We start from the raw sequence: 12015 nt of genomic DNA on the forward strand, positions 1-12015 counted from the left end.
AAAAGAATCTGTGAGGATGAAAAAAAATGGAGAGAATCCAAGTTATGTGGCAATGTACTAGGGACTGAGAGGAGAAAGACTAATCTAGGTGGAAGAAGGTTAACGGAGTGAGTTACACGAGGATATAAGCTTGGTTTCATGTTGAAAGGATAGATTACAAGAAGCACAAGTTGCTGAATACTATGAAGAGTAAAAGGATGACGTCTTATGACACAATATAATATTACCAAGGAATTAGTTTAAGAAAACAAAGTGCACTGGAATTTGCAGAAAAGGAGAATAAGAGACTCAATATAGAGGAAAAGGAAGAAAACACTGCTACTAAAGTTAACACTGAAATGAAAAAGAATGCAGCAATGAATGCTAGTACTTTAAAAAACAAAACAAAACAACTGCTCAGCAGCAAACTCTTGGTTTTGGCTTAGGTCATGATCTCGGGGTCATGAGATCAAGTCCTGTGTTAGGCTCCCTGCTCGGGACAGAGTCTGCTTGAGGTCTCTCCTTCTGTCCTTCCCTTCTTACCCCTCAGCTTGCCTCTCCCCCACTTTCTAATAGATAAATAAAACCTTCAAAAAAATTAGTTCTTATTAAGAAAGGAATATAAACACATAATAAAACATTCAAATAATACAAGGTACCATCAATGAAAAAGCAAGTTTCTCAACCACACTATACTCCCTGTTTCCCTTCCTAGGGGTAATCAATGTTATGGGTTTATTACCTATCATTCCAGAAATAATCATATACCTATATACATATGGCTATACCATGTTTTTAAAACATTAAAAGGAACAAGCTTTATATAGTCCTGATCTTGTTTTTTAATTTTTCTAAGACATTATTCCTTTTTACAGTTGCATGTATTACATTAAATGTGTATATACTATAATTTATCTGGTCATTTTCCTACTGACATTTATAAACAATCTTATGATAAAAATCCCTGTATATACACTATTTTAAAGTATTTCTAAGGGACTAATTCCTACAAATTAAAATGCTGGATAAAAGACTATACATATTTATAATTCTAACAGAATTTATTAAACTACTCTTGTAAGAATCTGTAAATAGTGCATACTCCTTGAATAAGGACTATGATATTTTTGGACTGATATTGTAAAAGGCATACAGTTTTTGTTTTTCTTTTTAATTAATTAACTAATTTATTTGACAGAGAGAGAGAGAGAGAGAGACCGCGAGAGAGGGAACACAAGCAGAGGGAGTGGGAGAGTGAGAAGCAGGCTCCCTGCAGGGAGCCTGATGCAAGACTCAATCCCAGGGTACTGAGATCATGACCCAAGCCAAAGTCAGATGCTTACCCACTGAGCCACCCAGGTGCACCCAAAGGCATATAGTTTTAAAAGAGCATACTGGGTAGGAGGGTGGGACTGGGGAGGAGTGAAAGAAGGGAGAAGAAAAGAAAGCTAGCTTACCTTCCAAAGTCACAGAGTTTTAAGACAGCTGTATCAGGGTCCAACAAGAGGTTCTGTGGTTTAATATCCCGATGGCATATTCCAAAGGAATGGATATAGGCTAAACTTCGGAACAGCTGATACATATACAACTGGAAAATATAGTAAAAATTAATGAAGACTTTGTCCCAAACAAATCAGAATCTTTAAGCAGTAAATTAAGTAACAGATTTTCAGAAAAGAGCAGCACTCAATCTCCCTTTTAAGAGTTTCATGTCACTTATATATTAATTAGCTAATTAAAGTCACATTAACCATGTTATATTTGCACCATTCCCCTCAATAAAAAAAAGGAAATGTCACAATGTGCTTTATAAATTTTTATTTTACTGACATCTTACCGTAAGCCTCCTAAAATGGGCTATTAAAAAAAATACAGATGGAAAACCCAGAAAGGTATTCCAGATCATGTGGCTAGCAAGTAACACTGTTTAGACCAGAAGCCAAGTATTCTGTTTTTTCCTAAGTTCACTATTCTTATTAAGTATGTACAATTTCATCTTTAGAATGTATTTTCCTGAGATGTCAGCCCTAGAGCTCATTGATAGAGGGGACCAGGAAAACTCACATGTGACTGAGAAAATCTATAACCAATGATCTATCAAGACATCAGTAGCTACACCAATCTTCCTATATTATCCTTCAGAAATAAGTAGACTTTAAAATGCTATTAAAAAACGCATCCTTGGAGCGCCTGGGTGGCTCAGTGGGTTAGAGCCTCTGCCTTTGCTTGGGTTGTGGTCTCAGGGTCCTGGGATCGAGCCCCATGTTGGGCTCTCTGCTCAGCGGGGAGCCTGCTCCCCCCACCCCCGCCTGCCTCTCTGCCTACTTGTGATATCTCTCTCTATGTGTCAAATAAATAAATATTTTTTAAAAAAAATGCATCCTTGCTGATTATTGACATCAAATTGAAGGGATATTTATTTCAATTCTATTATTAAAAAAATACACTGAGAAACTGACTCTGCATGGAAGAAAGACTCAGACTCTAGCTGAGGAAGACAGGGACTCTATCAAGAAAGTGAGTATATCTTAAATCTGTTTATCCCAAGGTTGGTGTTTAAATTTTTCTGACTACTTACCTTCTGACCCCTACCTCAAAGTTATATATCATGGAAAGAATTTTTGAAATGAGTTCAAATCAAGTATATCAGTATCTTGGTTAAAACAATGACAAAGTCAAAGGTCGGAAAAGTACCGATAGGCACTACCTTCAGAGGCTACTGTTAAGACTAGTTTTTTTTTTTTAAGGTTTTATTTATTTATTTGACAGAAAGAGATCACAAGTAGGCACTAGTTTCTTTCTTTTTTTTTTTTTTTTAAGGTTTTATTTATTTATTTGACAGACAGAGATCACAGGTAGGCAGAGGCAGGCAGAGAGAGGAGGAAGCAGGCTCCCCACTGAGCAGAGAGCCTGATGCCAGGCTCCTTCCCAGGACCCTGGGATCATGACCTGAGCAGAAGGCAGAGGCTTTAACCCACTGGGCCACCCAGGTGCCCCAAGACTTACTAGTTTCTTGAAGTTAACATGAGGCCTACTTTTCTTCAGACAGGCCCTGATGAAAACTACAGACAGCTCAATTTCAGTACATTCTTAATGTTATACTGAACTAAAGCTGGAAGAGTTTAAGCCTTTTTTAAAAAAGCATGATGTAAAATGTATGAAAGAGATCTTCAATAAGGTCAGCATTTTGTCCCCAAAGTTAGAATTAAGGGATGTAGGGGTGCCTGGGTGGCTCAGTGGGTTAAAGCCTCTGCCTTTGGCTCAGGTCATGGTCTCGGGGTCCTGGGATCAAGCCCCGCATAGGGCTCTCTGCTCCACGGGGAGCCTGCTTCCTCCTCTCTCCCTGCCTGCCTCTCTGACTACTTGTAATCTCTATCAAATAAATAAATAAAATCTTTTTTAAAAAAAGAATTAAAGGATGTTGGTATTCCATATAATTTAAAAAGCTTCCTAATTCTATTATGTTATTATTATTGTTTGATATCATCGTATCTCCAAGTCCTAAAGCTTACTCTCAGAGTTCTAAAAGTTAAATTTATTACTACTAAGAAAATAAGCTCCAATAAGAAATTAAGTTCACAGGTATTAATTTATTAAAGGAGAGATTTTACTAACCATCAGGGCGCTAATGTCTGGGTCAGCAATCACCAGTGTAAAAAAAAAAAAAAAGTTTTGTCAAAAATGCTTGAGTCCTTAAATGAGACTGAGGCATTTTTTTTTTTTTACTATATTCATTCATCTGAAAGATCTAATCTGTATCCATTCTCCTCACTTTATCTTTTGAAAGGATAAAGAAGAAATGTACAATTTCATATCTATTTTGTTTTAGACTCTGTAAAAGTGTATTTACAGGAAAATGAAGAGGCCTTCTCTACTATCAAGATAGCAGTAACAGTAACAAGAAAAAGCTACTATTCTAAGTGCTTTGCATGAATTTTCATTTAATCTTTATGTAATAATAGGCATTATTATTTTTATTTTCCATATAAAGTGCCTGAGGCACAGAAGATAAGCAATTTATCCAAATCAGATACTAAATACTGCATAGTGGCTTGGGAAAGTATACCTCTTTAATAATGATTTCTGTATTTTATCGTATTTTTATTCTATTAAATGAAAGTATAAAAATGTATCCATTAAATAGCTTGATCACCAAGTAAATACAAGAATGATAAACTCTTAGAAACTCAGGAGATATTTAGCACATTTTGAAATTCAAGATTGACTGATAGATTTTTTAAAAGATTTTATTTGTCAGAGAAAGAGACAGAGAGAGAGGGAACACAAGCAAGGGGAATGAGAGAGGGAGAAGCAGGCTTCCCACTGAGCAAGCAGCCCCATGTGGGGGGCTCGATCCCAGGACCCTGGGATCATGACCTGAGCTGACGGCAGACGCATAACGACTGAGCCACCCAGGCACCCCTCAAGATTTATTTAATACGTACTGTCAAACCAAGCTTGTTTTACCCTTTTGTTTAATTAATTCTTGCAATCACTCTGCGAGATGCATATTTATCCTCATTTTTATAGGTGTGGTAACTGAAGCCCAAATGAACAGTCTGATCAGTTACAAAGTTATCAAATCTAACTCAAGTCCACTGTTCTTTCCTCTTTGCTACTAAATCTGTTTAAAACAAACAATACATAACAATTTTGTTTATGATTCACAAAAATGCAGCCAGCTTTCTTGTGTCTTCAGACCATGTTCTTTAACCTGTCTTTCAATTAAAAAAAAAAAAATTCAAATTCACAATGATGATTTTCCTGGTTTCAGACTTGAATTTTAAAACCTACTTAGTTATAGAAGATGCTCATCAAAAGGCAAAGTTGCTCAAAAACTTTTTAACTTGTGTATTAACCACCATCAACTACAAAGTGACCCATACTATAAAAACTGAAGAAATGTTTGAAGCAATAATATAATATAATATACTCAACTTCTCCAGAAAAAGTGAAAAAGTGGATGTCAAACAATTACAAAGGACTGTAGCTGCCATTCTGGTGACATGTATGCTAAACAAGTACTTATTGGATGGTCAGGTCCATGAAGGCAAGAGTATATGTGTTTATTATTTTTACTGCTCTCCCAATCCAATATTTTTCACAAAAAATAGTTTTATAAAACTAGGTAAAATAAAAAAGTGAATGAGAGCAACTTATCAATTTCAGACAATGTTTTTATCTTTTTTAAACTCTTTATCTTTTTTTAAAGTTTAAAGTTTAAAAAGTTTTTTAAAACTTTTTATCTTTTTTAAATTCTTAAAAATAAGAATAGATTTGAGTCCTAAAAAGACAACAGGCCAACAGAAAGGGCTACAGTTATATAAAAGAAACATCCTTTTTTCCACAAGGGGGTAAAAGGAGTGTTAGATCTTTCCTTGCATGCCGACTTCAATATGCATAATAACCTTATTTTCTTTTTTACAATACAGGATGCCAGAGATCTCATCCAAATATATGCTGTCAAAAACACAGAAAACATTGCGTGCCCTGGTGGTTTAGTCGGTTAAGCATCTGACTCGGTTTCAGCTCAGGTCATGATCTCAGAATCCTGAGATTGAACCCCGTGTTGGGCTCCCTGCTCAGTGCAGAGTCTGCTTGAGATTCTCTGCCCCTTTCTCTCTGCTCATGCCCTCTCTTTCTCTAAAAATATACATAATCTTTAAAACAAAACAAACCACAGAAAACACAAGGCTTTTTACTACATTATTTGTAATAGCAAAAACAAAAACAAACACCTGAAGGGAAAACAACAGACCATTAGTAGGTGACCAACTGAATAAATTAGGATATAGCCATATAATACACTAATGTGGAGCTATAAAAGGAAGGTGAAATAGCTATGCCTATCTATGTTAATAAAGAATGATCTCTAGAATGTATTTTTAACTTAAAAAGTATCATGGAGGAAAATGCACATATTATGTAACTGTTTACATAAAAAGGAGGTGGAAAAATAATTATATACATCTGCTTATTTTAAAATGTGAGGACAATAAAAAATTTAAATATTTAACTGGGGGAGAGAGGAAATAGAGAAGAAACAGGTATAAAAGTTAAACTTATTTGATGATAATCCTTGTTTTGTAGATTTTACTTTGGAACTAATAATATTTTATATTAATGTTGACATAAAATTTAAAGCAAAATTAAGTTTAAAAAATATTTTTGTGGAGGGGTGGGGACAGAAGGAGAAGAAGAGAGAGAATCTTAAGCACACTCCATGTCCAGCAGGGAACCTGATGTGGGGCTCTGTCTCACAATCCTGAGATCATGACCTGAGCCAAAAACAAGAGTCAGGCTCTTAACTGACTGAGCCACCCAGGCAATGCATGAATAAAAAAATTTTAAATGCAATCTCCAGTAAAAGTAAAATGAAATAAACAAAGCTTGGAGTGCCTGGGTGGCTCAGCTGGTTAAGCGGCTGCCTTCGGCTCAGGTCATGATCCCAGAGCCCAGAGATCGAGTCCTGCTTGATGGGCAGCCTGCGTCTCCCTCTCCACCACCTGCGCTCTCTTGTACATGCACTCTCTCGTTCTCCCTCAAATAAATATTAAAAAAAAAAAAAAGAAATGAACAAAGCTTAATGACGCATACTCGCACAGAGAGGAAATAATTTTTTTTTAAGAGAAAAATTTTACTGTTCATACCTAATAAAATATACCATAGAAATAAAAAGAAATGCAAAGTGATCTTAAATTACTTTCACTTAGTCGTGGTAGTGTCACTATTATTATTCTAAGACTATTATATGTAGAGTGTAGGACAGAATAAGTAATCATACTATCACTGAAAAATGAAATTTTTAGTGTAAGAGAAAGAAGATATAGATGGAAGATTGTTAACCCCCCTCAATATTTAATGAGCAATGTCAATCTATATTAACTTTTGAGATTAAAAAAAAAATGTATTTTATTTGAAAAGCTTATTGAAGTATTTTCTAACTCTGTGCACTAAAAAACCCAGAAAGAGTAACCAACCCTGTAGCAATTACTACTCCTAACATTAGAGACCATGGTCTCTAAATATCATTTCTCACTAAAAGAATAAGGTCTCCTTGAAGAAAAGGTTGATTCCAAGTCTGAGGAAGTAATGTATAAGATGAACCTAGAACACTACCATGCTAGAAAGGGAAGAAGCTATCAAAGATTAGATTATTGAGACTCAGGCAAGAAGTTTTAAAACAAACCTACACAACAAATACCTTGTTGGTCACTTCTGGAGGAACCTGTGAACCAACTAATTATAAATTTTTGTAAATTAAGGGATATAATCAAATACATATCCTGTATTTATTATATAAACTGTACCTCAGGTAATCAAATACTTGACGTGGGAAACTATTTCAGCTTATAAATTTTTTTGGTTAAAGATTTCTTTCTTTCTTTCTTTCTTTCTTTCTTTCTTTCATTCATTCATTCATTCATTTATTTATTTATTTATTTGAGAGAGAGAGGGAGAGGGAGAGACACAGGGTGAGTGGTTGGGGGAGGGAGGGAAAGGAAGGGGAAGCGAATCTCAAGTGGACTCCATGCTAAGCACAGGGTGGATCTGACGACCTGAACTCGAAAACAAGAGCTGGATGCTCAACCAGGTAGGGCACCCAAGCGTCCCCCAGCTTATAAATAAAGAATGAATAATAACTGAAGAATATGCATATTTTGTAACCCTTTATAAATTAACAGATTTAGGAAATGATAAATGGTTATAAGCATCACAAAAAGATATTATGTTCTTCCTTAGGAAACCACTCAATAATACATATGCAGTAGTCTTAAATCTTATAAAAATATATCTAATCATCAATTTGCAGGAAATACAGAAGACAGAGCAACATATTAACACTACAGTAACCCAATCAGCAAAACTCAGACCATGAAACTGCACATCAACTAACCCAGTTTGTTTAATAACAAAGTGTGAGAGAGAGTGGTCTATAAGTTAAAAGAAAAATTAGACACATAGATCAGCCAATTATAAAACATGCACCTTACCCAATTCTAACAAAGAAACTTAAAATCACACACACACACACACACACAGGCAATAAAAATAGTAGATATCTAAAGATGTTAGTGATTAACTATTTATTTGTATAGGTAAAGACAACGATATTGTAACTAAGCTTTTAAAAAGAAAGACCCTATCATTTACACATATATACTGAAATAGTTACAGACGAAAATAATATTATCTGTGACTTGCTTCAAAATAAAGGAAGTGGGGAGTAGAGGGTGGTATAGGTGAAACAAGAGTGGCCATGAACTGAACATTGTTCAAACAGTATAATGGGTACATGGGGGTTCATTATTCCATTTTCTCCTTTATTTCTATTTGAAATCTTCAATAATAAAAACATATATTTAGAGTGACCAAAGACAAGATCCTGAAACGAGTAAAATTTCTGTAGACAGATACAGGAAAAGAAAATCACTTGGCACATTTTATGTTAAATGGTGAGAAAACAGGTATTGGCTTAGCTATGGAGCAATATAGATATGCTAGGAGGGAAGTAAACTTGAAGGGTAGATTCAACAGAGGTATTACTATCCCTCTCTCTTGGGAATTTTGCCAATTCAAAAGAATATGACCTATCTAACTACTTTAGTAACACTGTGTATTTTTTGTTTTATAGTTATTTGTATAATCATTTTTCTTCTTATTAGAGGAGGAATCAAATATTTTATTAAGCTTCACATTGTTCTGCAATCATTTAGCATTTGTTTGCTGAATTAGAGTTGAAATAAAAAACTGGTCTAACTACTGTGCATATCTTATTAAATGTCCACATGTTGTTTTTTTAAATCTAGTGTTAAGATTTTCTATTACTTTTATTTTACAGTCCCAAAAGTGTTTTCTCATATGTTAAGTTCACCTTACAGACCAACAATGCTTAATTGTGAGCAGTAAATAAATGAGTACAATTTTACCAACATGGAAGCTAAGTAGAGAGTAGATCGGTAACTGCCCAAAAACACTTAATAGCAAAGTTGGGTCTCAAAACTAGGTCTTCAGGAACTAAATCTAGGGTTTCTTCTGCTTCATAAATCCATCAACATTCTAAACTGAGATGTTCAAAGATTATTCTAGATTTAGGGACTTAAAAGGGATATTCTAGTGTACAGGTTATCTTGAATAGGACCCACTATCTTAAAATTAGAATAAAGTACTAAAGTACATTTGCAGTACAAAAACTGTGTCTTTTAGTTCCTCCTATTATCAACTTAACCACCAACTTCAACCAAGTTTGATAAGTCCAAATAAAATTATACTGGAAGCAGGTTTTTAAATTCCTAACACTGAATTCAATAGGAATATTGACTCCTTGTCATAATTATCTAGCTACCAAATTCCTGCTTTGGTACCCACTTTATCACTATAAAGTTTAAAATTGCAACCATTAAGCAAAATTCACTACTCAATCTTAAGACATTCAGAGTCAATTTTATTTTCTAGAGTCACTCCTATAAAGAATAAAATGCAAAAAATTGTATTTAGATAGCTAGACTTCGAAACTTAACACCTAGTTAATTTTCACAATGTCATAGTTAAAATAATCTGTGTGTCAAACATACTTCAATAAAATTTTTGCAAGATCTGAACAATCTAATAACGATAATAGTGACAATAATGTTTCTAATCAGCGATCAAAACTTTAATCAGAATTATGCTGGATAAATTCCTAGCAACTCTTGAGTTCTTTCACAGAAGCTGACATTAGGTACTAAAAATTAAGTAACACCTTCACAGAGTCTGTACATATTTAAAATTATAAGAAATTTAAACTTTAGCTACAGTAAGCTGAATCTATAAATGGCTACATAATGTTTAATATGATCATATATATATTTTATAATTTTATATGATATGCCTGCTCCTTTTTCAGTCTATGCCATAATAAGGGTATCTGAAATTAAATAAATAGGTGTTATGGCCAGCAAAATTAAAATCCACAAATGTCTGTGAAAAAATTCACTAGTCAGAAATATGACAAGATATTTTTAATATGAGAGTCATCAAAGTTTAAAAGGTGAAGGTTTCACACTTCAAAATTATATAAGAATTTAATGAAGATCTAGCAATATCTACTTTGAAGCTTCCCCCACTTGGCATTATATACAATAATATAGTTAAAACATAGCCAGCACTTTCCTTGGCTCATATTAAGTACTTTTCACAATGGGAAATTGCTCCATTTTTACATACCTTGACATAGATCACAGGGAGCGTCTGTTTGGCTCGACTATAGTGTCTGGCAACTCTGTATACTGTTTCCGGAACATAGTCCAGCACCAGATTAAGATAGACTTCATCTTTCTGAAAGAGTTCATTAAAAACAGAAAAAACAAAATTAGAAACTAGTATTTTATATAGTCAGAGCAAAATCTCTATACATTTACTCAGATTTTTTTACTTTTACTTATTCACACTTTTAAGATTCATACATTCAATTCTAATTATACAAAAGTAATTCAGAATATAGCCAAAACAGTAAAAACAAGTCTACTGTATCTTTTTACTAACAATTTCATGGTTAAAAAAAAATAGCCATTTCAATACTGCTAAGATTTTTAATTATATTTAAACTATTATTTTGTAGTAAGATTTTAGAGGATATCACCTGTCACAAAATTTCCTATTTTCTAGTTTGAGAATCAGTGCCCTTATATCCTATTGGGAAGCTGTCATGGTAGTAGAGTGAGTACTAAATTAGCAGTGAAGATTTCCAGCCTTTGCTCGGCTACTAAATTAATGTATACTAACTAATGCAACACTTAATCTCTCTAGGCTTCAGTTCCTTCAACTAGAATATGAAAAATTGGACTAGATGTTCTTCAAAATTTCTCTACAACCTCTACAAAGAAGATTCTATGGTTATCTGATAGTCTATAATTAGTAGAATAATCACTTGTCTTATACAAGTAACTGAAATAAAAAGAGTAATTTATAAGGCAGCAAGTTACCATACTCACAAGTTTATTGCAGATCCTATGTTTAAACATCCTTTCTCAGCAGCCTAAAGACACCAATCCAAGATCAGTAGATAGAAAGAAAGGAATTCCAACTAAGTACCAAGTAGGAAAGAGGAACAGAGTGCTACCTTTACTCTGTTTATGTGAACAATATCAGATAGGTAAAATGAAGCAGAAAACAAGTTGAAAATCACTGTATTCAAATCTAGAAACAGCTGCTGAAGGGGAAAATCTGTAGGTAAACAAATTTTCACAATCTTCCCAATCTGAAATCATGTTACCTATCAAAACGAAGTAAAGAATTTCAGTTTTCAGCATTTACTGAGCATTTTCTACATGTCAGTAGCCACTGTAGAGGAAGTAAAGGTGGGGGCATAAAAGAGACGACATCTAAATGGAGTATGAAAGGAGCGTTTAAGGCATAGAAAAACTATGAAGGCATAGAAAAACAAGATGTGGGGTCAATGAAAAACAGCAGAGCTCAGGAAACAGTTTAGTGAGACAGCGTGCCATCAACTCTACTACCTTTTCATTATCCCTCACTCTTCCACGTTCTCCTCTCTTCTCTCTATATCCAGCTTATATCACGGTCTACCATTAGCCTCATTCTCTAACACGTGGTCAGTAAACAACAGCAAAGGCCTGCTGCCTGTTTTTATAAATAAAGTTTTATAGGAACATAGCAATGTTCATTCATGTAAGTATTGTCTATAGCTGCTCTGGGGCAGAGCTGAGTATATAACTGAGACTATAGCCTGCAAAACCAAAGATATTTACTATCTGGCCCTTTATGAAAAAGTGTGCCAAGTCTGCTCTAATATATATCCTTTTCTTATATCAGACCTGTTTGATAAACCACAACCCTGGTTAAATCCAGCTACCCATTCATTCCATGCCTGTACCCAAACTGCTGAACATGGCTACAAAAAAATCTAAAACTGTGCTGCTTGGTTTCACAGTAAATTCATCATCAAGAAATTCAACTGGCCCAGCAATTACATATTTGCCTAGTCCTTTCATTTTTCCCAAATACTTGATTTCTTCTTTCAGTTTGACCTCCAAT

General features: G+C 34.3%; 1 protein-coding gene across 3 annotated transcripts in view; it reads right to left on the minus strand.

Annotated features, from left to right (window-relative positions):
* The window catches only part of GSK3B (glycogen synthase kinase 3 beta), a 203646-nt gene that overhangs the window by 73037 nt on the left and 118594 nt on the right, over positions 1-12015 (minus strand). For all 3 annotated transcript variants that reach the window (XM_032852321.1, XM_032852318.1, XM_032852319.1), the window contains exons 4-5: positions 10186-10296; positions 1437-1567 (exon numbers count right to left, since the gene is read on the minus strand). In XM_032852321.1, coding sequence (XP_032708212.1) covers positions 1437-1567; positions 10186-10296 — 242 coding nt within the window. The remainder of the gene's footprint in view (positions 1-1436; positions 1568-10185; positions 10297-12015) is intronic.

This window comes from Lontra canadensis, unplaced genomic scaffold (genome assembly GCF_010015895.1).
Source record: "Lontra canadensis isolate GAN:19392208 unplaced genomic scaffold, GSC_riverotter_1.0 scaffold6, whole genome shotgun sequence".
Taxonomy (NCBI): Eukaryota; Metazoa; Chordata; class Mammalia; order Carnivora; family Mustelidae; genus Lontra; species Lontra canadensis.